Raw genomic sequence first — 27,391 nt, 5'->3', positions numbered from 1 at the left:
AGACAAACAACCACAAAGAGACACAAACAACCAACAAAGAGAACAAAACAACACAAAAGATGCAAAACAACCACAAAGAGACACAAAACAACCACAAGAGACACAAAACAACCACAAAGAGACAAAACAACCACAAAGAGATTGCAAAACAACCACAAAGAGACAAACAACCACAAAGAGGCACAAAACAACCACAAAGGACAACAAAACGACCACAAAGAGATGCAAAACAATAACCACAAAAAGATGACCAAACACTAAAAAAGGAACACAAACCAGCTACAAAGAGACACAAACACCCACAAAGACACAACACCCACAAAGAGACAAACCAACCAAAAGAGATGGCAAACAACACAAAGAGACACAAAACGACCACAAAGAGACACAAACGACCACAAAAAGACACACATTATAAATATCCCAGTTAACAGACAGAATAAACATCCAGTCGTCTTTTTGTCCTTTATTGCTTCATTTTCATGTTTCAACTTTATTTTTTTACAAAGAACATTTCCATTCCTTTCGGACTCTGTCCTGTTTCTCTCTGACTGGTTGGCTTTCCTTTTCTTTCCTCTGCAGTTTCACGATTCCAACTTACATTTTATTCATATTAGGGTTAATACAGTGGATCAGAGCCTCTTAATTCATAGAGAAGAAAACGTCTGAAAACGCTACAGAAAAAACAACCCGTAGAAGAAAACATGAGAGAGAAGGATGAACCAGGAGTATTTACAGCTTAGGACAACTACAGGCAGTGTAGCCTGGTGAGAAAAAGAAAAATGTGACTTTTATATCGTTAAAGTCAAACAAAACACGAGTGAAATGAGCTCAGCAGGATATAAACAGGGAATAGAATCAAAAACTCCATAATAATGACTCAGAGGCGAGCATTTCACCAACACACTCAAAGCGTCTCTATAGGCTATAGATATTCAGTTACATTAAATCTTTAATTATTGCTCGTTAAAATGATCCTCAGAGGAACTGTTCGGGGGATCTTTAACACTTAACTGCTGCATTTCTTTATAATTATACTGTTACATTCTAAAATGCGATCCCAAGAAAAAAACACAAAGCCCCTCATGAGAATGAAAAAACATCAATTTCTGGTCAAAAACTAAAATAATTTTTAATGAACTACAAGATCCTCTGACAGGTGAACACAATACAAATTTAATTAATTTGGTGTTTAAAGTTGTTTTTTTGGGATTAAAACAAATTAGTTCCTCAACCATTAGAAAGAAAACATGAGGAAAAAGTAGAAAAACAGGTGTGACAAGCTGTTTTAACCATTTTCGAGTTGAGTTTGACGTCAGCAACATTGTTTTGATCCTTAAGAACCACAGTTCAAGATGTTTTTAGTTTAGTTTTGGGGTTTGTTCCAATGGACAGTTAAAGACACCACTTATCATTGACATTTATAGTTCAATCCTGATGTCCTTTGTCAGGACGTTTTAGACGAGTTTACCTACCAGGGATTACAGTTACAGATATAAACAGCATTGTTTTGACTAATTACCACATGACTAAGAGTCTGTATTCCAGATATCTCAACGTAACTCTGAACAGTCCAGATCCCAGTTAGAGATCTCTGTAGCTCCGGTTGATAATCGCAGATACCACTGACCATACGCACAGAATACAGCTTTGAATTAAAGTTACAGATATCAACAATGTCTTTTTGACCCCACAGAAACCACAGTTCAAGATCTTTTTAGTTTAGTTTTACATTTCTTCCAAGTTGATAGACACCACTTATCAGACACTTATAGTTAAGTCCTGACGTCCCTCGTTAGACTTCTCTCAACACAATACCAGCAGTTAGAATGTTTTATAGTTGAGTCTGACGTCAACATCATTTTGACCCGTAAGAACCACAGTTAAAGAGCTTTGTAACTTAGTTTTTGGATGAAAGTTTGAGATGCCACTTATCAGACACTTAGAATGCAGCCTTCAATTATAGTTACAGATATCAGCAATGTCGTTTTGACCCATAGAACCACAGTTCAAGATCTTTTCAGTTTAGTTTTGGATGATAGTTGTAGACGCTACTTATCAGATGCTTATAGGTCAATCCTGACAGTCATCGTCAGACATTTTAACACTACAACTGCAGTTTTAACATTTTATATGCGAGTTTAAATTCCCATGATTAAAGTTACAGATATCAACAGCATTGTTTTGACTAATTACACCATGACTAAGAGTTTTATTACAAATATCTCAACGTAACTCTAAAGAGTCCAGATCCCGGTTAGAGAGCTCTGTGTTGATAATCACAGATTCCACTTACCAGATGCACAGAGTACAGCCTTGAATTACAGTTACGGATATCAGCGGCATTGTTTTGATTAATTACGCCGTGACCAGTCAAATCTCAGACGTCATTGTGACTAGCTATGATGATCATGCGAGGTTTCCTATTGGTCCTGCAGAACATGGATAGGTGGAAAACGCTGTGCAGACCTCAAATGTTCTTTTGTGACCAGATAAATGACAGATATCGGCAGTACAGATCCCGTCTGGATGTTAAATCGGCTCACTGTTCACGTCTTTTTCCGGCTGCTTGACCAGATGTGCTTCGGTACATTCAGTTTGATGCTTCAGGTGCAAGTTGGTCCGTTTGAATACATTCAGGTGAGATTTTTCTCCCGGTCCATCATGAAATCTCAACCGATCTCAGGTTCGATTCTCTGGCACCTCTGAAAACCTCCTCCTCCTCCTCCTCCTCGCCATCCCCTTCAGAGATGGCTGTCATGGGAGTGGCGAAGAGGCGTCGGCGGGCAGCGAAGCGTCGGCTCGCCGAGCAGGGAGGGGTGAGGGAGCGAGGTCGCACGGGGGAGGGGGAGGTGAGGAAGTAGAAGGGCGAGGACGAGGAGGTGAGGAGGAGGCGAGTCAGATCATCGCTGAACATCGTGGAGAAGTCCTGAACACTCGGAGACCTGGGCGGCAGGATGAAGGGTTGGACTGGGTCTGGAGGCTTCGTCTGGAGCTCAGCGATAGACGAAGTTGCAACTTTACGAAGCTGCTCGACGGCCGAGACCCGAGACGACGCATCAGTCCGACTCCCCTTCCTTAGCAGGAGAGCCTTAAAGCTTTCACTTCTCTGACACCTTTGGCCTCGGAGGGCAGCAGGTCGAGTCGGGCGAGTCAGGGGGTCGGTAGGGGTCATCGGAGAGGACGAAGAGGAGGACGATGAATGGTTTCTGACGTCTTTTGAATCCTTTCGACCGAACATCTTCCTCTTAGACCTGAGGCACAAAGACAAGATGTCAAAACATTCAGGCAGAGGCTTCGTACATCAGGCTCCGCCTCCTCATTCGGACATCATCAGCCCATTGATGGAGCTCAGTTATCTTAATATTTAATGGTGCGATTTACACCTATAAAGAGGAAAAACTGTGGTGATTTGTTGGTTGGAAGAGGCAAAAGCTAGCGTACTTTTACCGTCGTGACTTCAAGAGCCAATAGTTTTGACTTACATTTTTACTCATTGGTTTTAGGATGGTGCTTGGTTGCATTTAAGAACCAAAACTACTTGATTCTGTTGTGGAACTAAAGCTGCTTGGTTAGATTTAGGCACTGATACCACTCAGTTAAGCTCAAGAATCAAAACTATTTGGTTTAGTTATGGCATCAAAAGTCCTTAAACAGTTTAGGTGCTAAAACTACTCAGTTAAGTTCAAGAACCAAAACTACTTGGCTAGATTTAGGCAACACAGGGCCTTAATGGAATTTAGGCATTGAAGCTACTCGATTAAGTTTGGGAACCAAAACTTCTTGGTTTGTTTGTGGATCCAAAGCTGCTTGGTGAGGTTTAGGCACTGACACCACCCAGTATATTTTAAGAACCAAAATTACTTGGTTAATTTTAGGTCTTGAAACTGCTTGGTTAAGTTTAGTGACTAAAACTACTTTGTTAAAATCTTCATGGTTTGGTTAAAATACAGTATTTATGTTACAAGCCTCCATTTTGTTTATTTCTAGGGTAGCAACTCCACCAAAGACTTTACATGGACATCATTGCGATTATTTCCTGTTCATCACTGATCAGAATGAAAGATAAAGCATCCACTGAGCTACTAGAAGGTGGAGAAGGACCCTACAGGCTCTAAACGGAGAAGGTTCCTGTTGAAAAGGAGACAGTAGCTCGTTGGGGAACATTTAAAGACCAGAATCTTCCATCTAGGCTACAATAAACCGGGGACAGATTCTAGATCTAAGAGGAGAAAACCAAGGATACTGGTGAAGGACTTAAACTCCACTTGCTACAACTTCATTTACAGCTTTACCTGCAGCCAAACCCCAACTAGCAGAGCTTTCACGCCGTTCCTTCCCATACTGCACTGCTCCACAGACAGAGGAACCAAGCAGACATGTGAGGATGTGTTTTAAGGTTTGGTTCAGTAACAGTGTCCGTTAATATTTGTGTGTTTCTACCTGTGGATGACAGCGAATAGATCCTCTGTGGTTCGGGGCCGAACGGGGACGAACATCTGATCTGCCGACACATTGATGAACAGCTCGGCTGGGAAACAACCAAAGAGAAAACTGAAGATTGATCACTGTCATTTCAACAATTGAAGTATTTGTCTTAAATTGTCCTCAAATGGAGTCAGAGAGGTGATTAAACTAGCACTTCTTTCCAAATCTAGTACCAGACTGTGAAGTCAGCGTGTATAATACATTCTTAAACTGATTTTTAGTCCACAGACCATTTATAGCAGGAATATAAGCTCTTATTCAGCAGCTTTCTGACTCAACTGGACCATGCTGGATATCTTATTTCCTCTTACAGCTTGTTTGAGCAGAAACTTGGCCTACTTTATCACACACCTGCAAATACATCAGGCCTACTGACATTTATCACGGTGGCCCTGAAGGCAGCAGAGGAGCCCAGTTTAAGGACAGCTGGTACTTTTAAGGTACAGCTACAGAAAACACCTGCATAAACATCTTGACCCCCATGGAAAAGGTGCCAAACTCAGGCTGTAAATAGTGCTTAAGTACAAGTCTGCTCTTAATCAACAACAAAACAACAACAAATAGTTGCTGGATAAAGTCTTTGGTCTACAACATATTGCAGTGGAAAACAAACGTAATATTATTCATGTAGTCATCTATGCCTGCCATGCGTTCAAGTCACTGCTCATGGACCACTGTGGACTCTTGAAGCAAACAGTAAACATCCTATTCGGTCTACAATATGTGGACGTCGGTCTGCTACAGTTACATGTTGCTTGTTATGTTGAACACTTAAAAAACAACAACACTAAACACAACAACAGTCACCAACTAGAGTGAAGCACTGAGGTGAGGATGACCAAATTTATGTCTCAGGTATGCTTGTGGAAAGCATGAATTGGCCTTTTGGAGCTCCATTATCAACTGTCTTATCTTTTATTATTTTTTATTTTTTGAAAGCCAGTGGTAACGATTCTAAAATGCTGGCCGGTTCACTTGGTGGTTCTACCTGGTTCCAGACAACAGAACCAGTTCCAGAGCTACTACTAACCCGACTTGCCATCTGAAGATCCACTGCCCTCCTTTGTCTGCTTCCCTTTCCTCTGGGTTTCTTCATTTCCTCGCTCCACCTCTCCCTCATCTGGTTCCTGGATCAGGAGGTCTGGAAGTGACAGCTCCCCCCGCAGGCTGTCAGTGGACAGTGCGCTGCTGAGCGAGTACCTGCTCTGACCAATCAGAACGCAGGAGCTTTCAGAGTCACTCGTCTCTTGATCGCACATTTTCGTTGCTCTCTTCTGAATCGCTTGCATTATCCTGTCTTTTGTCACGTCTCGTTCATCTCCAGATGAGGACGAAGAGGACGACGACGATGATGATGAGGATGATGATGAGGGAGAGGGTGCCATTGTTGATGACATCATCAGCAGTTGCCTGCCTGGTCTCCTCTTTCTCCTCTTCCTTGCTTTGTCTTTTATCTTTGTACTGGATGATGCCGTCATCATCATCATTGCCTTCATCCCTCTCTCTAATGCCCTTTCCTTCTCATCTTCCTCATCATCTTCAGCCAGTGATGACCTCATCATCCTCCTTTGAAATGTTTTCTCATCACCCTGATAAAGTCTTGTCTTGGTGATCCTCGTTACCCCAGTTTGGGAGCCCCCTGTCCAGGTGTAAGCAGCTGCATGGGACCCTGAGCTCCCCAAGCTGCTGTAGGTACCATGACCTATAATCCCTGATGGGTGATGGGTTCCATAGATGGTTTTGAAGGTGCTACTGGTCTCAGTGTTTCTGGCCCCTGTAGTAGCCATGATTTCCGAGGTGCCCATCATCCCCATGGTACCAATGATTCCCAATGTGCCTATCATTCCCGAGGTACCCATGGACCCAGAAGTGCCCATGATCCCCGAGGGGCCCATGGACCCAGAAGTGCACATGGACTCAGTGGTGCTCATGATCCCAGCAGTGCCCATGGACCCAGCGGTGCCCATGGACCCAGCGGTGCCCACTATTTCTAGGGTGCTACTGGTCCCTGTGGTGGTCTGAGTCTGTGAAATACTACTGGTCTTGGAGGTTCCTTTGAAGGCCCTTTTTTTATTCTTAGATGCAAAGAGAGGTTCGGTTGTTTGGGGTGAGGTCAATAAGAGATCTGGCTTCTTGTGCAAAATTGGTGGTTTCTGCCATTGAGGGGAGCTGGCAGGTGAAAGTGTGGCAATGTCTGCAGTTGTTGCATCCATCAAATGTGCAGGCCTCACCGAGTTGTCAGCGGTGCACGTGGAGTGCTTCGGTGAAGGTGCATCATGGGTCACATGTGTATGCAAACAAATGTCCAATGAGTCCACAGGGGGCTCCGAAGAAAGAGCTGAAACTTTTTCCCTGCTCTTTCCTCCACTTTGTCCTCGCCTGGTCTTGGGGGAACCCATGACACCCAGGATACAAAGATCAGGCTTCTTTGGTGGAACTGGCTTCTCTGGTGAGCAGAGCTTCTTGGGGCTGCTTGTCCTGAAGTTACTGTTAATGGTTTTCATATCAGCGTAGGCCAGATCAGCAGCACCAAGATTCTGCATTCGAGATTTGATCTTGTCATTTTTCTCTACTGATGGTACCGTTTTGCTTACTCTATGTGTCTCTGCATGCTCTGTTAGCTTAGCATCTGTTAGCACTGTATCTTTTACCTGCTGTTGTAAATGCGCATGTTGGATAATTGTGTCAATGTGATTTTCATCATCAGGCATTTTTACCCAAGGACTGTCAGGACTGATGACTTGATTGCTTACGTATGTGTATTTCGTATGTGTAGCATACATGTGTGAGTCTTCACTTCCCCGTTCATCAGACTGGATGTTTTGAGGAGTTTCATCACTGCTTGTCTGAGGCCCAGAGCTTCTCTGATTAGCAGGGCTACAAATAATGCCTTTTAAGTTCTGAAGATGAGAATAAGCTGACTCACTGTTGGGTGTTGCCATCTCACTTCCTGCTTGTCTGTAATCATTGTGATTTGATTTGAGTTCCGGGTGCTTTGCGTCAGCATCGGCTGGGTCTTTAGGGCTAGCATTACCCATTAACGCACTAGATATGTTAGCTTCATTGGGAGCTACATCACAGAAAGCATGTTGTGATCCCGGTCCAGCAAGTCCCACATCGGTGTTGGCCAGGCAATCACGATTTACTTTATCGGACATAGCAGATGGTTGGTCCTGGTTAGCATTAGCATGGTTAGAATTAGCTGATGACATGTCAGCATGGGTTTGGACTGCACCATCAGAAGATGCAGCATTGGCCTGCAGGGCATCCAGGTTCTTCACAGAGCGAAGCTTGACGCCCTGCAGAGCTTTGGCGGTGACCAGAGGGCAGGGAGGCGTGGCCACTTTAGCACAAGCATTTAGAGAGGGGAGGGGGGAGGCAGAGGGCATAGAGAGAGGAGGAAGCGGAGGAGGTGGCGGTGGAGGAGGAAGGTCAGCGATTGGCATGTCTGGGAGTTCTAAAGATGGTGGAGGAGGTGGAGAAGCTGGAGGAGGAGGGTAGCTGCTGTGTCTCACAGCAAAGGAGTAGGGGGGAGGAGGAGGTCGGGAGAAAGGAGGTAGAGGAGGAGGAGGAGGGGGAGGAGGAAGAGTAGGAGGAGGAGGAAGAGATGAAAGTGGAGGAGGAGCTACAGAGAGTTTGGTGAGAAGAGGAGGAGCAAGAGGCAAAGAGGAGGACGATTCTGGCAGAGGAGTAGGAGGAGGAGGAGGAGGAGGAGGAGGCGGCAGGAGAGGAAGTTTGGCCGAAGACTCTAAGGAGGTGCAGGATGAGAGGGAGGAGGTGGAGGAAAAGGAGGACGACAAGGAGGACAGGAGTGATGACTTCCTTTCTGGCACCAGTGGCTTCGGCTTCCCATCGGCCCGAGACCTTGTCCTGGGCAAGGAGGAGGCGACGGGTGAAAGGGGGACAGAGGATGAAGTGGAGAAAGGGGAGGTTGGGGGGAGGGAAAAGGCTCCAGGACTGGCTGTGAGAGGGGAGGAAGGGGTGAGGGGGGAAGACAGTGGAGTGCCAGGAGTTGGGGTGTTGGACTGGCTGGAGTAACCACTGGAGGGCGAAGCGAGGCGCTGGAGCCCAGACACAGAGGAGCCAGCAGGTTGGGGATTGAGAGTAAGTCTGAGGCCTCCCTCTCCTGAATGTGGAGATGCCGGGGTGCGGACAGGAGGGTGGTCCGGGGTGGTTGGTTGGTGATCAGGAGTAGGAGACTCAGCAGATGCCTGGCAGTCTGGACTTAGAGGTTCAAAGGTTGTGACGGTCCCACAGTTCAATCCACTCTGGCGTCTTTTGATCCGGGGCACCCAGGGATCGTGGTAGGTCTGGGAAGATGACTTGCACTTGGTGGTGTGCTCCAGGCGGGGACTGGTCGAATAGCGGGAGGGTTTGCTCCGACCAGATCGTCGTCTCAGAGAGTCCGAGCGTAGCGGCGGAGGAGGTGGTCGCTTGGACTTGCGGAGGGAAATGCTGCGGGTGGCAGTGCGATAGTAGGAGGTGGAGGAAGAAGTGCTGGACCTCCTTTTCTCTCGGCTTAGCGAGGGAGAGGAGGTCATCTTCTCAGAGCACAAGGAGTTGCTGTCAGTGCAAGAGGGGGTGGAGCGACCAGAGGAGAGCAGGGGGTTGCAGTTCCAACTTTCCTCAGAAACACATGTTGTGTCCTGGACAGCACTGCTGTGGACACTGGAGCTGGGGGACAGGGGCTGGTGGCTCCATCTGTCCCCACTGTAAGAGTCACAATCGTAGAAATGCTGAGTGCTCTGGTGGGTCTGGGTCTGCTCATCCAGAGCCTGGTAGCTAAACTGAGACTCTGAATCAGTGATGGAGGAGCAGGAGAGGTAGTGGGTGGAGGAAGGACCCTCATTCAGGGGCTTATTTCTTGAGTAAGACCACTCTGATGTTGGGGGCGAACCGTGGACGGACGAAGAGGAGAAAGGAGACTGCGGCAAGACTCTGGCTGTGGAGTCAAATGGCAGCAGGGGCTGGAGGTCGCTGGGGAAACCCTGGAGATCTTGTGACTGGAGACGAGAAGAACAACGGTAAGTGAACTTTTGTCATTTTTTATTTCAATCAACTTTACTGAATTCCACTTCACTGACCTGGTAGCAGGACGAGGAGGCGCTGAGCATCCTGTAGGAGGCGCTGGTACAGCTGGCCTCAGAGTTCAGAGAGGAGTTGGTTGCTGGACGGGGGAGACTGTGGAACTCCGAGGAGTGGTTTTGGACACGGGGGGAGGAAGTAAGGGAGGCCATGAGGCTGGACATCCCCTCTCCTCGAGGGGCTCGGATCCTCCTCGACTGTCCGTCCTTCCGGATTCCTCCATTCTCCTCCACCTCTGTGGCCTCTGATTGGTTGGAGGAGCTGCAGGAGGCGGAAGCAGGTCGACCCACGGTGGAGAACTGACCGGGAAGAACCGTAGAGACTGAAGTTTTGGGGCTGACATCATTTGGTATCCCAGTAACCGTCTTTCGGCGGTTGAGGTTACGGGGTCGCCTGGTTAGCGAGTCAGCGTTGGAAAGAGTTCTTCGAAAACTGGCCTGACGATCAAAACTCTCACCTGAATTGTAAACAGATGAAAATACAGCATGAGCAACTGAGCCATGACAAGTTCTAAATCCAGCTCTAAGTTTAGCCTTGGAACCGAGTTGAGTCAAATGCTAGGGTCGAGTTTGAAGGTAAAAGTCTGAGTTAAAGCTCAGATCCAAGTCTTGTCCCAGATTCAAGTTTAGTTTCAAGTATTGTCCCAAGTCCAGGTCAAATCCCAGTTTACCGCAAGTCACAAACCAAGTCAAAGTGTAGGTCAAGATGATTCAGAAGTACGAGTTAAACCCCAGTTTTGGATCAAAACTCAAGCTTGTCTTGAGCCCAAAGTATGAGCCCTGAATTCAGGTTCAAGTAGAGATAACGAGTCGTAATCAAGTCTCAGTTTTGCAGCAGGTTTTATGTCTGAGATTAATCCTGAGTCAGATTCACATCTTAAACCAAAGTCAAATCTCAGTTGAAAGTCATGTCCAAGTCCAAATTCAGTCTTAATTTAAAGTTATATTAAAAGCCTGGATCAAATCTCAAGTTGGGTTGAGTATGAACTGAGAGTTCCATGTCAAGTTTAAAGTTGAATCCTAACTTTAATCTTGAATTCTGAGTTTAATCTTGAGTCGGAGCTTTGAAGTCCAGCTGTACCCGTTACGTTGATGGGGACAACATCAGCAGCGACCGCCTTCGCCTGCTGCCTCATCCTCTCCTCTGGCGTCGGCAGTCGAGGCGGCAGCTCCATCTCCATGCCCACCGTCGGCTCGTAGGCTGGCGAGAAGACGTCCCAGCAAGAGGTGAGCTGGACAGGGTTCAGGACCAGCGGAGTCAGAGGGCGCGTGTTGTTCAAGATGAACCTCTCGTCTTCATCTGAGGATGCCGACGACTGACAAACAGAAAAAAAGCTTCGTTAAACCAGGTAAAGTCCAGATACAGCTCAGTTAAAATTAAACTACCTGGACTCTGATCTAGTCTGGACTGGTTGGGTTCAAACTTTATGTAGAGTCACCTTTAGCCTCATTAGCTTAGCATGAAGAGTTCTAGTACCTCAGTAGTCTAGTTAGTCAGGTGGGCATTACAACTCTACTTCAGGGGGTTCTAATCTATTTTAGAGAGGTTCGATCGATGTTTACCTTCCTCCTCCAAACTGAAAACTTGAAACAAACTGAAAAACAAGACTGAGAGAGAAAGTCCAAGACCCTGGACCTCTGAGAAGAGACATGAATGAAGGCAGGAAGGGTGAGAAACAGAATAAAGAAGAAAAGCAATGGTGTCAGTTCTCCAGTTTGACCAGCAGGTGGCACTAAAACACATCGATTCTCCAAAACCAGAACCAGAACTGAGCCAAACGGACTTAAAGCGGCACATCTGTTTGTTTAGATAATAAATATAAAGAATAAAGTCATGGAATAATCATCATCTGATTTTGGAATCTGAAACCATGGAGTATTTATGACTGTCCCTTTTTTAGAAACACTTAATCAATACGCTGCCAATAACGTGGATCGATTAATAAATAGTTTTTCTTCTCATTTATATTCATTTTATGATGGAAAGTCAAACAATAACATGCAAAGTGACAAGAAAGAGACTAAATTAGCACAAACAGACTAAAACAACCAAGAAAAGGTGTAAAAATGACGAGTCAAAAAATGACGACGAGAAGAAGAAAACAAAGTGACTACAAGGAGATCAAACGAGGCTAAAGACACACAAAACAAACAAAAAATAACACAAGACAACGACAAAAAAGCAGAAAATGAGTAAAAACAGACAAAAATGACAAAATTATCTTAAATAAACACAAAACAAACACAAAGAGATGCACAACAAACAAAAGCTGAACCACAGAAAAACTAAAAGTGACGACGTAAAGAAACACAAGGATCAGAAAAAGACTCGAAACAATCAGAAAGGGACAAAATTAGGTTGAAAAGACAAAAAAATGAAGTAAGACAACTACAGAGACACAAAATGATCACAAGAAGATGAGAAAGGGACTTTAAAGAGACTAAATGAGTGCTCTGAATGGTCGGGGCCTTCCAGACGTCCTGATTGGCTGTGCAGTCCGTGGGGGCTCATTAATATTCATGAGGCAGCAGCACTGCGTCTCACCATACTCCTGCCTTTGTCCCTCAAGCGCCGCCGAGAGCTGTCCTCTGATTGGTCGAGGCCTGGGCTCTGTGGGCGGGGCCGAGCTAGTCCGGGACATGCTGCAGAGAGAGAACCAGAGGTTACCATCGATCAGACTGGGTTCTACTGCGGCGACATGCAGCTGCAGTGCTGCATGCACAACCCTGCAGCGCTGCAGTCTGCTGCCTTCAGTCAGTTCTACGGAGAACATCAGAAAACAAACACAATGTTGGAAATCTGATCATCACATCCACAGTGTGTTGCAGAAGGTGGCTGGAACATATTATGACAAGAATGAGCAAAATGGTGACAAAGAGGCACAAAACAACCACAAAAAAACATAGAAAATGAACATAAAGAGCCAAAACGACCACGAAAAGATGAAAAACCACTATGGAGAAACACAAAATGGAGACACACAGAGACACAAAGGGATGGTAAAAACACAAAAAACTAACACAAAGAGACAAAATTACTCCAGAAAGATGCAAAACAACCAAATGAGACACAAAACAACCTCCAAAACGTCACGGAAAATGAGCACAAACAGACCAAACGACCACAAACACAAAATGGACACAAACAGACACACAAGAACGAGAAAAATATGCTAAATGGTGACAAAAAGGCATAAAACGATCACAAAGAAACAAAGAAAATGAATAAAAACAGACAAAACAACCACAAAAACACACAACAGAACCACAGACAACCACAAAATGGCCACAAAGAAACAAACAATAAAAACACACGGAGCTAACACAAACAGTCAAATCACCCAAAAAGAAGCAAAACAACCACAGACAAACACAAAATGACCACAGAGATATTAAAGTACTACAAAAGCATGGTAAAAGACCACAAAGAGACACAAAATTATGAGAAAAAAGGTCAAAAATGATGACGAGATACAAAACAACCACAAAGAAACATAGAAAATGGACAAAAATAGACAAAATTACCACAGAAAGATGAAAAAACCACCATGAAGAAACACAAGACAACCAGAAAGTTACAAAACAACCACAAAGAGACATAAAATGACGACAAAGAAACACACAACAACCACAAAGAGGCAGAAAATGACTACAAAGTGACTCAAAATGACCACAGAGACACAAAACAACCACAAAAAGGGACAAAAAAAACCACAAAGAGGCACAAAACAACCGCAAACCAACCACAAAGAGACACAAAATAACCACAAAGACACACAGAACAACCACAGAGACACAAAACAACCACAAAGAGACACAAAACAGCCACAAAGAGGCACAAAACAACCGCAAAACAACCACAAAGAGACACAAAACATCCACAAAGAGACAAAAGCAACCACCAAAAAATAGAAAAAGAGAGAAAACAACTACAAACAACCACAGAATGTCCTCAAAGTGACACAAAACAATGAGAAAATTATGCAAAATGGTGACAAGGAGGCACAAAACAGCCACAAAGAAACATTGAAAATGAACAAAAAGATGCAAAATGACACAAAATAAGCACGGAGACAAAAAACACACACAAAAAGCTGCTAAACGGCCACAAAAGGACACAAAACCATAATAAAAAGAGCCATAACAGCCACAAAAAAAGCAAAAAACAGACACAAAATCTAAACAAATCACTCAAAACTAAAACAGAAACACAAAATATGATGAACAAAAATACACGAAATGACCACAGAATACTGTTAACACTTCCAATGTTTAGTCACTTTTTTGGTCATACATTTTGGGGTTCATGAGAAATCTCCCAACCAGAAATGTTTCGTCGGATATTCCTGCTTTAAACCTTGTAGCAAAAGATAGTTTTTACTTATTGCTCTGACAGGATCGGTCAGATTAGGTAAATTTTTGATGCTCACCTCGCAGGTCATCGGCGCTTCCTGCTCGTTTCTTCCCGGCGATGAAGCGTAGACCCTGCCGGGGCTTCTGGGTAGTGTAGTGAACAGACCACCTGCTTTCACCATCTCCTGCAGCACAAAGAAGAAGAAGAGTTCGTGAATCCATCCAGCAGCAGCCTCGGCACTCCTCAAGGTTACCTCTACAGGGCCTTTATTGTGAAGGAGACAGGCATCTCATTAACACACAGCATTCTGACTCTAGATCATTTGCCCCTTAGACGTCACCTCGCTGCAGGTAGCTATACTCAGAAATACTCACAATACTCTCAAATTCATACACTTTTACTTCATCTTCTGCAAAAACTTTAACAAAGCAACAACAAAAACACATTGTATTTGCTTTTAAGTTCATCACACACAAACAAATACCAGCTACAGAGACTAGAACTGGACTCCAGGAGGTTCCTGGGATCCTCAAGGGGTACCACAGGTCCTTGAAGAGGCTCGGGTGGTCCTTCAGGTGCTTGATCACGTGTCAGACATGTCTGATGAGGCATGAGGTGGTTCTTGAGAAGAACCTGAGGTCCTTAGAGAGATTGAAACCATCCTTGAGAGTGTACGAGTGCTGCTTGAACAGGTTCCTAAAGCCCTGATTTGGTCTTGAGCAGGTACCACAGGCTCCTAAAGAGGTTAAAACGAACCTTAAGGGTCCACATACAGGGTTAGAGATCAAAGATGAGGCTTTAAGTGGTTCTTTAGAAAAACCTGAGGTCCTTGAAGAGGTTCTACAAGTACAAGATATTTCTACGGATTATCAAGAAGGTCTAATAGATCTTTGAGAAGCCACAGTTAGTCCTTCACCAGGTACCAGAAGTTCTTAAAGAGCCTAAAATGGTTCTAGAGCTCATTCTGGGTCAGCAAAGGATATACATCACAATATGATATACAAAGGTCTTGAGGAAGGTCCTGGGGTCCATGAAGGACTTCCAGGAGCCAAAGAAAAGATACCACAAGACCTTGAATAGGTCCTTAAAATGTAGATCCTTAAGGAGTCCATGCAGAGTCTTGAGGTGGTTCTGATTCTTTGAGCCTGAAATGATCCTCAAGGACTGGAAAGTTTTCAGGAAACCACCAAAAAGGTATAGTAGGTCCTTGACAAGCCTCATTATGTCCTTGAGCAGGTACTGCAGGTTTATAGTTTGTGACACGGTTCTAAAGAAGGTGGCACAAAGCCTTAAAGAAGCTGAGATGATCCTTCATGTTGTGAAACCACAGTTTGTCCTTCACCAGGCACTACAAGTTCCTGAAGAGCCTAAAATGGTTCTAGAGGAGGTTCTGGGGTCACAAGCAAGAAGATACTGAATTCCATAAAGGAATTCTAGGGGCCATGGTACCACAGGTCCTGAAAACATGCTGAGATGATCCTTAAGGTATCTGAAACACTGTCAAAAATCAGTGATGGAGCCAAGGAGAAGGTAACACAAGTTTCTGAACAGGAGTCCCCAAAGAGCTTCTGGAGGTCCTTGAGAACTGTACATGTCCTTGAGGAGTCCTTTCAGAGTCTTGAGGTGATTTTTTGAGTACTTTTCACTGAAATGGCACTTGTAGAAGTGTCAAAGTTATCTAAATATTCTCTGTAATCATCAGTAGCATGAAATAGATGTTTGAGAAGCTGTAGTTTGTCCTTGAGGAGGTTACTTTGACGTCACTTTGGTGACGTCTAAAAATTAGATGAAAGTTTTGTAGAAATCATCAAGCAGGTATAAAAAACCTTTGAGATGCCTCCATTTGTCTGTCAGCAGGTAATATGAGTTCTTAAAGAGGTTTAGATGGTTCTGTAGGAGGTTCTGAAATCACACAGCTTCTCAGTTAAGGTCTTGAAGTTCTTTAAGGAATTCTGGGTCATGAAGAAGGTACCTCAAGTTGTTAAGTATGCAGTAAGTGTCGATCAGAAGTTTTGAAGGACCTTTAAGAACAGGTACATGTCCTTAAAGAGTCCTTGAGGTGAATCCAGGGGGCATTGAGAAGCTTGAAGTTGTCCTTGAGCAGATACTGAAGGTCCTTAAAGAGGCCAAAATGGTCCTTCAATGGTTCTAGGGCCACAGTGAAATACAAGAACCTTTGAAATGGCTCCAGGAGACCTTGAAGGGGTTCTAGAACCATGAAGGCGGTACCACATGTCCTTTGACATGTCCAAAGAGTGTTCCTTGGTTTCCAGGGACCATTCAGAAGGTAGAAAAGTCAGAAGCCTAAATTGATATTTAAGAGATTCTGGGCATTACAAAGACATGTCAAGGTCCTTGAGGGAAGTCTTGAAGTCCCCTTAAGAAGTCCAGTGGGCACTGAGAAGTTACCACAGATCCTTCAGTGTTTCCCAGGAGTGTTTGAGAAGAAAAGGAGATCCTTAGGGGTATTTGAGGAGATTCAAGGGGCCTCTGAAGAGATTCCAAGGGTCCTTGAGAAGGTTCTGAGAGGTAGAAAGCTCTTGAATTGGGTCTTGGAGTCCATGGAGACTCCAGGGGTCCTGAAAGAGATTCCAGGGGTTGCCAAGGACATTTTTTGGGTCCTTGAAGAGATTCCAGGTATCCTTGAGAATATTCCTGGTCTCGTGAAGAAATTCCAGGGGTCTTTGAGAAGTAACAGGGTTCACAGAAAAGCTTAAATGGTACCTGAGGAAGTTTTGAGAGTCTTGAAGAGGATGCCAGAGTCCTTAAGGAGACCCCAGGGGTCCTTGAGGAGATTTCAGCCATCCTTGAGAAGTGATGTTTCCTTAGAGAAGCTTAAATGGTTCTTAAGGAGGCTGTGAGACTTATGAAGCCTTGAAGAGGGTCCTGGTGTCCAAAGGAAGATTCCAGGAGTCCTTGACTGGTAATGGGTTCCTTAATTGGGCTTAAATGGTACCTTTGGAGGTTGTGGGAGTCTCGAAAATGGTGCCAGGGTCCTTAAGGAGACTCCAGAGGTCCTTAAATAGGTTCCAGGGTGCTTGAGCATGTGCCAGAGGTACCGTTAGTGCTCTGCAGGTGTTCCAGGGTTTTGGAGGGTCCTGGAGTCCTTGAGGAGGGTCCTTGAAAGCATGTTGCCATGGTAACATGCAGTGAACAACAGGATGGCTCTCATACAGGTAACCGCGGCGACCTGAACAGCGAAACATGCAGCTGACGGCCAATCACAGAGCGGCAGACAATGAGGTCATCTGTGGGTTTTAGACTCACCGCGACTCTGGCTGAGGAGTCTGAGGACGGACTTGATGGCTGCTCCGATCAGAACCATGACGATGCTGCTCAGACCCACAGCAGACCCACAACAGACACACAACAGACCCACAACCGACACACAACAGACACACAGCAGACCCACAGTCCTGCCGCTGCAGCAGACAGCAGCAGTAATGCAGCTCGACTCTCTGCAACGCTGCTGCTGCTGCTGCTGCTGCTCTCCTCCCACTGCTCTCTCTCTGCTCTCTGACGGTGTCGCTCGCCCCCCCTCCATCCTCCTCCTTAAATCTACACACACACACACACACACACACACACACACACACACACACACACACACACACACACACACACACACACACACTATGTTGGCATCCTGCCAGCACACGTGTGTCCTTCGTGTGTGTCTTCAGGTGATGAAGGTGACACAAAAAACACTGAATGAACACACACTGTGTCTGTATAAGTGTGTGTGTCCACTCTTCATCTACACGTTTCTGTATTTCTGAGGACTAAACCAACGACAGGTTTAACTCCATGAAAATAACATTCAGCAGAGTTACACATGACAATTTGTCTCTTTGTGGTCATTTTGTGTCTCTTTGCGGTCATTTTGTGTTCTTTGCGGTCATTTTGTGTATCTTTGCGGTCATTTTGTGTCTCTTTGCGGTCATTTTGTGTATCTTTGCGGTCATTTTGTGTATCTTTGCGGTCATTTTATGTCTCTTTGTGGTTGTTTTTGTGTCTCTTTGTGGTTGTTTTATGTCTCTTTGTGGTCAATTTGTGTCTCTTTGCGGTCATTTTGTGTATCTTTGTGGTCATTTTGGGTCTCTTTGCAGTCATTTTGTGTCTCTGCGGTCATTTCGTGTATCTTTGCGGTCATTTTGTGTCTCTTTCCCATCATTTTGTGTATCTTTGCAGTCATTTTGTGTCTCTTTGTCGTCATTTTGTGTCTCTTTGCCGTCATTTTGTGTGTCTTTGCGGTCATTTTGTGTCTCTGCGGTCATTTTGTGTCTCTTTGCCGTCATTTTGTGTCTCTTTGCGGTCATTTTGTGTCTCTGCGGTCATTTCGTGTATCTTTGCGGTCATTTTGTGTCTCTTTGCTGTCATTTTGTGTATCTTTGCGGTCATTTTGTGTCTCATTTTGTCTCTTTGCGGTCATTTTGTGTCTTTTTGAGGTAATTTTGTGTCGCTTTGCGGTCATTTTGTGTATCTTTGCGGTCGTTTTGTGTCTCTTTGTGGTCATTTTGTGCCTCTTTGTGGTGGTTTTGTGCCTCTTTGTGGTCGTTTTGTATCTTTTTGTGGTTGCTTTGTATCTCTTTGTGGTGGTTTTGTGCCTCTTTGTGGTCGTTCCATATCTAAATGAGGGTCTGGATCGTGGCCTTGGATCTCCTGAATGTAGAACGCTGATAGTTGATGGAGGTGACATGTGACCTTCATGGTGAAAGTGAAAGTGAAAGTGTGTCGACTATGTGGGCCAGTGGAGCAGCTAATTACCATCAGTCTGACTGCCTCCACCTTACAACGCTCATAATTAGCTCCAGTAATTAGACAGAAAGTAGGCCATCATTATTTCATGCTGTTATCCACACAGGAGGAGCGGCTAACGGAGGCTAACGGAAGCTAATGGGGGCTAACAGACCACTCCAGGTGTGCTTCACCTGGCCAACATTTAGCTGCAGGTGACAGGTGAAGCCAATAGGTAGCAGCTGCTGCCACTCCAAAGCCTGTTCATCTGCTAATGCAGGAATTAGCCATTAGCCTAGCGTATGGAGCGGCTGCTAATCCTTGCGCACACACACACACACACACACACACACACACACACACACACACACACACACACACACACACACACACACACAGGAGATTATGCTAATTAAGACAGACTGAGGAGAGCTGCTGTGTTTCTGTTTAGTCTCTGATCAGACAATAACATCACTGATCGATGACACCAAACTGAGCCAAAACCACCACGTCCGGACCAAAACCACCACATATGGCACCAGAACCACCACATCTGGCACCAGAACCACTCCTTCTGGCATCAGAACCACCAGATCTGGCATCAGAATCACCACATCTGGCACCAGCACCCTCACATCTGGCACCAGAACCACCACATCTGGCACCAGCACCACTCCTTCTGGCATCACAACCACTCCTTCTGGCATCAGAACCACCCGATCTGGCACCAGAACCACCAGATCTGGCACCAGAACCACCACATCTGGCATCAGAACCATCACATCTGGCATCAGAATCAGCACATCTGGCACCAGCACCACCACATCTGGCATCAGAACCACTCCTTCTGGCATCAGAATCACCACATCTGGCACCAGCACCCTCACATCTGGCACCAGAACCACCACATCTGGCACCAGCACCACTCCTTCTGGCATCAGAACCACTCCTTCTGGCATCAGAACCACCCGATCTGGCACCAGAACCACCACATCTGGCATCAGAACCACCACATCTGGCACCAGAAACACTCCTTCTGGCATCAGAACCACCACATCTGGCATCAGAACCACCAGTCCTTCTGGCATCAGAACCACCACATCTGGCATCAGACCCAACACATCTGGCACCAGAAACACTCCTTCTGGCATCAGAACCACCACATCTGGCATCAGAACCACCAGATCTGGCATCAGACCCACCACATCTGGCATCAGAACCACCACATCTGGCATCAGAACCACCACATCTGGCTCTGTTCATGACTCAACTCATATCAAATCAAATTCTTGATATCTGTCACCATGTGGGACTGAACTGAGCCAAAACTTTAATATCTGGCATCAGAACCATCATAACATTTGGCACCAACACCAAATCTGGCACCGAAATCCAGACATCTGGCACCAAAATTACAATGTTTGGCACCAACACCATACACACGTGGACAAAATTGTTGGTACCCCTCAGTTAAAGAAGGAAAAACGCACAATTCTCACTGAAATCACTTGAAACTCACAAAAGTAACAATAAATAAAAATTTATTGAAAATTAAATAATCAAAAACAGCCATTACTTTTGAATTGTTGATTAACATAATTATTTAAAAAACAAACTAATGAAACAGGCCTGGACAAAAATGATGGTACCTCTATAAAAGATTGAAAACTATTTGACCAGAGTGACATGATTAACTCAGGTGTGTCATTTAATTGACATCACAGGTGTTTCCAAACTCATAATCAGTCAGTCTGCCTATTTAAAGGGAGACAAGTAGTCACCCTGCTGTTTGGTGAAAAGGTGTGTACCACACTGAACATGGACAACAGAAAGCGAAGGAGAGAATTGTCCCAGGACATCCGAAAAAAATTATAGACAAACATCTTAAAGGTAAAGGCTATAAGACCATCTCTAAACAGTTTGAAGTTCCTGTGACAACAGTGGCTCATATTATTCAGAAGTTCAAGACCCACGGGACAGTAGCCAACCTCCCTGGACGTGGCCGCAAGAGGAAAATTGATGACAAATTGAAGAGACGGATCGTTGGAATTGTATCCAAAGAGCCCAGAGCAACCTCCAAAGAAATTAAAGGTGAACTCCAAGGCCAAGGTACATCAGTGTCAGATCGCACCATTCGTCGTTGTTTGAGCCAAAGTGGACTTCATGGGAGACGACCAAGGAGGACACCACTGCTGAAAAAAACTCATAAAAAAGCCAGACTGGAATTTGCAAAAATGCATGTTGACAAGCCACAAAGCTTCTGGGAGAATGTCCTTTGGACAGATGAGACCAAACTGGAGCTTTTTGGTAAGGCACATCAACTCTATGTTCATAGACTCAAAAACCAAGCATACGAAGAAAAGAACACTGTCCCTACGGTGAAACATGGAGGAGGCTCAGTAATGTTTTGGGGCTGCTTTGCTGCATCTGGCACAGGGTGTCTTGAAAGTGTGCAAGGTACGATGACATCTGAAGACTATCAAGGCATTCTGGAGAGAAATGTGCTGCCTAGTGTCAGAAAGCTTGGTCTCAGTCGCAGGTCATGGGTCTTCCAACAGGACAACGATCCAAAACACACAGCCAAAAACACCCAAGAATGGCTGAGAGAAAAGCGTTGGACTATTCTAAAGTGGCCTTCTATGAGCCCAGATCTGAATCCCATTGAACATATGTGGAAGGAGCTGAAACATGCCATTTGGAGAAGACACCCATCAAACCTGAGACAACTGGAGCTGTTTGCTCATGAGGAGTGGGCCAAAATACCTGTTGACAGCTGCAGAATGCTCATTGACAAATACAGAAATCGTTTAATTGCAGTGATTGCCTCAAAAGGTTGTGCAACAAAATATTAAGTTATGGGTACCATCATTTTTGTCCAGCCCTATTTCATTAGTTTGTTTTTTTAAATAATTATGTTAATCAACAATTCAAAAGTGATGGCTGATTTTGATTATTTAATTTTCAATAAATTTTTATTTATTGTAACTTTTGTGAGTTTCAAGTGATTTCAGTGAGAATTGTGGGTTTTTCCTTCTTTAACTGAGGGGTACCAACAATTTTGTCCACGTGTGTATATGGCATCATCTAGAACCTAACTAAGTCAAAACTTTAATATCTTTAATACAGACTTCTGGTCATCCTCCCAGAAGTCTGTACACATTGTGGAACTAACTGTACCATGGGAGGCAGCAGTTGGTGAAGCATATGCTACGTCTACAACCAAGCTTCTGAAGGGAATGGGAGTGTGAGGACAGGCCTTCCGACGAGCTGTCAAGTCCATATCAGAGGCTGCCGAACGAAGCAGCAGATGGATATGGATCAAGAGAAAGGACAACAATTGGGCTGCGAAGTGACCATCCAGGGGTAACTGAGGAGGGGGGCACATCTGGGACGCTGGGTGTCGCCGTTAAGCCCTTTGGAGGTGTCGTGGGCTTAAATTAAAGAAACGCCAGTCAAGAGGGGTGCCCACCTGAAGACCACAGTGAAGTGTTTACCCCTGGATGGTCCCTTTGCACCCCTACTCCCCCTACTCAATACCAAGTGCTGATTAATCTAAGGGATTGTACCATCTAGTCCTATGAGCTCAACTGATAAACTTGCACCAAAATCCAGATATCTGGCACCCTCTTGGGCTAAACTGAGCTAAAACATTGACATCTGTCACCAACCAGAACCAAACTGAGTTAAAATGTTGATATTTGCCACAAAAACAACAACATTTGGCAGCAACACCAAACCTGGCACTAAAACCATGACATATGGTGCCTGTACCATGACATCTGTCACCATCTTGGACCCAGCTAAGCCAACACCTTAACATCTGGGACCAAAACCAGGACATCTGGCACCAAGACCAAACCAAAGCATTGCTATTTGGCACTTAAATCACAATATTTGGCACCAACACCATATATGACACCATCTAGGACTAAACTAAGCCAAAACTGCAGTATTTGGCACGAAAACCAGGACATTTACCATGACATCTGGCACCATCACCATCTCGGGCCAAATTGAGCTAAAACCTTGATATATGGCACAAAAACCAGGACAACTGTCACCATCTAGGACCAAATGGAGCCAACACGGTGACTTCTGGCACCATTGAGGACCAAGCTAGGCCAAAACTTTAAGATCTGGCACCAAAACAACAACATTTGGCACCAACATCCTATCTGGCACCAAAATCAGGACATATGGTGCCTGTACCATGACATCTGTCACCATTCCGGACCAAACTGAGCCAAAGCTTCATTGTCTGACACCAAAATCCAGATAATTGGCACCATCTCGGGCCAAACTGAGTTAAAACCCTGACATTTGGCACCATCTCGGGCTGAACTGAGCTAAAACCTTGATATCTGTCACCAAAACGACAACATTTGGCACCAACACCATGACATCTGGCACCATCTGGGACCAAACTAAGCCAAAGTTTTAATATCTGGTGCCAAAATGTAGATGTGTCCAACAAGGACCAAACTGAGTCAAAATCCTGACAACTGGTACCAACACCATATCTGGCACAAGAACCAGGACATATAGTGCCTATGCCAGGACATCTGGCACCATCTAGGACCAAGCTTAGTCAAATATCTCAATAACTGGTTATTAACACAACAGACTTGTAACCATTAAGGATCTGTCTTACCTGCCTGTGTCATTTATGACATTTTGTTATGTTGTCTCTATTGTGTACTATCTTCTAAATGTGTATTAATTACCTTATTTTTCTATAGATTATTCTGGTCTTATGAAATGTACTCACAGTTTTACTATATGCTTTTAATGTATTGTGTTATTGTAAACTTTGAACTGTATGTTTTATCATTTGACATGTTTTGTTTGTTTTTTAGGATGACTATTTTACATCTGTCCAGGGACTACGGATGAAAAATAGCCTTTTGGCTAATTCTGGTGCATTGACAGAAATGTTCACTAATGTACACTGTCCCTGTCAACTAAATAAATAAATGAAATGAAATGAAACGCTTTAATATCTGGCACCAAAATCTAGATAATTGTCACCATCTTGGGCCAAACTGAACTAAAACCTTGACATCTGGCGCCAAAACTCCAACATTTGGCACCAACACCATATATGGCACCGTCTAGGACCAAACTGGGTCAAAACCCTGACAGCTGGCACCAGAACCAGGACATCTGGGACCAAACCCTGGACCATAGAACATATGGCCCAGCCAGACCACCTATTCTGGACCAAACCTGGCCAATCAGCAGCAGATTATTCTCGTGAAGGTTCTACTAGAAACCGTTCAACTACCCAAAATTCCTAGCAGTACCTCTCAGCAGAAGGGGCGTGGTCTGCCGGGCCTCCTGTCCGGAGCTCTGCCCTCGTTGACGTTTGAAGCAGAAGAAGCCGGTGCGGTGCCGCCTGCTGGGTCGGTAGTGGTACTGTGGCGGTACTTCTGGTTCCCTGAAGCCCGGCGGGATGCTGAGCGGGGACGGGACCGGAAGGGCGTACCCGGGGCGAGGCTCTGGTGTCGGGGGGCAAGAGCTGGTCCGGCGCGCTGACCGAGGACGGGGCAGGAGGGGCGCTGCAGCTGGAGGGGCGGCGGCGGAGGCGGAGGCGGCTTCCCATGAGCCTCTGAGGCCAGGAACAGCTTCCCATGAGTCTCTGGGGCAAAGGATGGGTGGACGTGGGGCCGCGGGGGCAGGTGCTGGGGGCGATACCAGGAGCTGTTGGACTGCAAATGCGGTGGAAGGGGCTTCCTGTCCCCCCAGATGGCGTCGTGGTGCTGGTGGATTTTGGCGCTGAGGAGGCGCCGCCGCAGACTGCCCTCTGTCTTCGGCTGCAGAGCAGCCATCTTACGTGGGAGGAGCTCATCGCGCTCGTCGTCGGGACTCGTGTTCCAGCAGCGAGACGCCACGCCAGGCCCCACCCCTCACCGCCCAGACACTCCACATACGAAATCATCCTGTCCTGAGAGCTGATTGGCTGGGAGATGATCTGCTACTTTCTCCTTTGTATCGTCATCTTTCACAATAAAACCCTTGGAAGATTTCTAACTTTTCTCATTTTCTTTCCCTTCACAATAAAAGTTCGAATAGTGTTAAATCTTTGCTGGTCACTCAAAAAAAACTCACTTCACAATAAAAGCCCAGACTTTTCAAAATAAATGTTTGGAGAGACTTTAGTTATACTGTCCTTTAGAGGAAATGACGTTTTTTCACTTCAAAATAAAATAAACTTGATAAAATCCCCAAAAGGCAAGGTTCTCGGAATGAAACATCCAAAATATCAGACTTTCACAATAAAACATCCAAATTGTCAGACTTTCACAATAAAACATCCAAAATGTCAGGCTTTCACAAAATTATCCCATGAAGGTCAGTTTTTCACATTAAATCCTCATACAGTCACAATAATAAAAATCCAAAATGTCAGAATTTCACAATAAAACTGCTCCAAACATCAGACCTTCACAAAAAAAATCCCTCAAAACATCAGAATCTCCCAATAACATCCCTAAAGGTCAGATTTTCAAAATAAAATTCCCAAAATGTCAGTCTTTTACAACAATGGTCCCTGAAAGATCAGATTTTCCCAATAAAATGTTTACACTTTCACATTAAAATGCCGAAAAAGCATCAGACATTTTGCCCCAAAAGGTCAGACTTTTAAAATTAAATCCCAAAAATGTCAAGACTTTCACAACATATCTGCAAAAGATCAAACTCTTGCAGTAAAACTCCAAAAATGTCTGACTTGTATAAAATAAAAACACTTCCTGTGTCTCCTTCTCAGACGTCCTTCAGAGGAACTCCACAAAAAGACATTTTTCTAAACTTCTGGAGACATTTTGCACCTTTGTGGTCCTTCACAAACCAACCTCACACATCTTCACCCAAAGCTCCAAACATTTCACAATAAAAGAACCTCCACATGGCATAAAAGACTCCACGAAGCCAGATTCCTGCTGCTCCCCTTTCTCCACATTAAAACAGTAAACTGATCCAGACCCGGAGCTGCTCCTGGTTGAGGATGTTTCTGTGGCGCTGCGTCTCCTCTGTGGGATTCTAATCTACGGGATTATCCAGGTCTGCAGATGGCAGGTATTTACACCACATGCTGCCTCCCACTCTGTCAGGAGGAGGATTCTAACTACAGAAGGTCGCAGCTTAATTAAACTTCACCTGAACAGCTGCTCACATTCTGCTGCTGGAAACAAACCAGGTAGCAGCCGACAGGTGGATTCATACGCCACTGAAAATAGACCCCAGGAAACACACCGCTACTTCCCGTTTAGGTGATAAATTCAACATTCTAAAAAGTTTATGAGAAAGAAGTCACCAGAGGCTACAAGAAGACACAAAACAACCACAAAGAGACAAAACAACCACAAAGACACAAAACAACCACAATGAGGCACAAAACAACCACAAAGAGACACAAAGTGACCACAAAGAGACACAAAACAACCAAAATGAGAAACAAAACAACCACAAAGAGACACAAAACAACCACAAATAGACACAAAACCACCACAGAGACACAAAATGACCACAAAGAGACACAAAGCGACCACAAAGAGACACAAAACGACCAAAATGAGAAACAAAACAACCACAAAGAGACACAAAACAACCACAAATAGACACAAAACCACCACAGAGACACAAAATGACCACATAGAGACACAAAGCGACCACAAAGAGACACAAAACGACCACAGAGACACAAAACGATCACAGAGACACAAAACAACCACAAATAGACACAAAACCATCACAGAGACACAAAACAACCACAAATAGACACAAAACCATCACAGAGACACAAAATGACCACAAAGAGACACAAAGCGACCACAAAGAGACACAAAACGACCACAGAGACACAAAACGATCACAGAGACACAAAACAACCACAAATAGACACAAAACCATCACAGAGACACAAAACAACCACAAATAGACACAAAACCATCACAGAGACACAAAATGACCACAAAGAGACACAAAGCGACCACAAAGAGACACAAAACGACCACAGAGACACAAAACGATCACAGAGACACAAAACAACCACAAATAGACACAAAACCACCACAGAGACACAAAATGACCACATAGAGACACAAAGCGACCACAAAGAGACACAAAACGACCAAAATGAGAAACAAAACGACCAAAATGAGAAACAAAACAACCACAAATAGACACAAAACCACCACAAAGAGACACTAAACAACCACAAACATTTAGCTGATCCTGACAGATTGCTGCTGGTTTAAAGGACTTTATGTTTTTAAACTCGATGTTTCCTTTTTTGATCCAGCTGTAATTATTGGATTCATTAAGCTTCTAACAGTGAGACTAATCACAATTAAATATTTCAGTCATTGCCCAGCACTAGGAGCAGTAACCATAGCAACGGCTGCATGAAGAGACGGCAACAGCTGTAATCTGAAAACACTGCATCAGGACGACACACACACACACACACACACACACACACACACACACACACACACACACACACACACACACACACACACACACACACACACAGAGAACGTAGAACGTCTGCATGAATTCTCTCACCTTTTACATACAGCATGCTGCCCTCGCTCGCCCACTGTCCATCGACATGTTTGTGTGTCTGTTGTGAGTCTGTTGTGTGTCTGTTGTGAGTCCACAGACTGAAGTAACTCCAGATTCCTCTCTGGGTCTCCCCTCCCTCTCTCATCTCAGACCAATCCTC

General features: G+C 44.8%; 1 protein-coding gene across 5 annotated transcripts; it reads right to left on the bottom strand.

Annotated features, from left to right (window-relative positions):
* Positions 1 to 2,491: 2,491 nt before the first annotated feature.
* On the bottom strand, positions 2,492 to 27,391 carry LOC127531937 (NHS-like protein 1). Of its 5 annotated transcripts, none has more exons than XM_051942407.1 (8): positions 27,232 to 27,391; positions 14,003 to 14,110; positions 12,118 to 12,215; positions 10,654 to 10,888; positions 9,573 to 10,030; positions 5,519 to 9,491; positions 4,444 to 4,531; positions 2,492 to 3,254 (listed from the first exon to the last, which is right to left on the bottom strand). In XM_051942407.1, the coding sequence occupies exons 1-8, from the start codon at positions 27,374 to 27,376 to the stop codon at positions 2,663 to 2,665; spliced, it is 5,697 nt and encodes a 1,898-aa protein (XP_051798367.1). In that variant the 5' UTR covers positions 27,377 to 27,391; the 3' UTR covers positions 2,492 to 2,662. The 5 variants fall into 5 exon arrangements, with proteins under 5 accessions (XP_051798367.1, XP_051798365.1, XP_051798366.1 ...); XM_051942405.1 differs by lacking the exon at positions 27,232 to 27,391 and adding an exon at positions 17,194 to 17,451; XM_051942406.1 differs by lacking the exon at positions 27,232 to 27,391 and adding an exon at positions 16,883 to 17,087.

This window comes from Acanthochromis polyacanthus, chromosome 22 (assembly GCF_021347895.1).
Source record: "Acanthochromis polyacanthus isolate Apoly-LR-REF ecotype Palm Island chromosome 22, KAUST_Apoly_ChrSc, whole genome shotgun sequence".
In the NCBI taxonomy this organism is placed as follows: domain Eukaryota; kingdom Metazoa; phylum Chordata; class Actinopteri; family Pomacentridae; genus Acanthochromis; species Acanthochromis polyacanthus.
The sequence above is the reverse complement of the archived record's forward strand: the minus strand, read 5'-3'. Positions and strand labels throughout refer to the sequence as shown.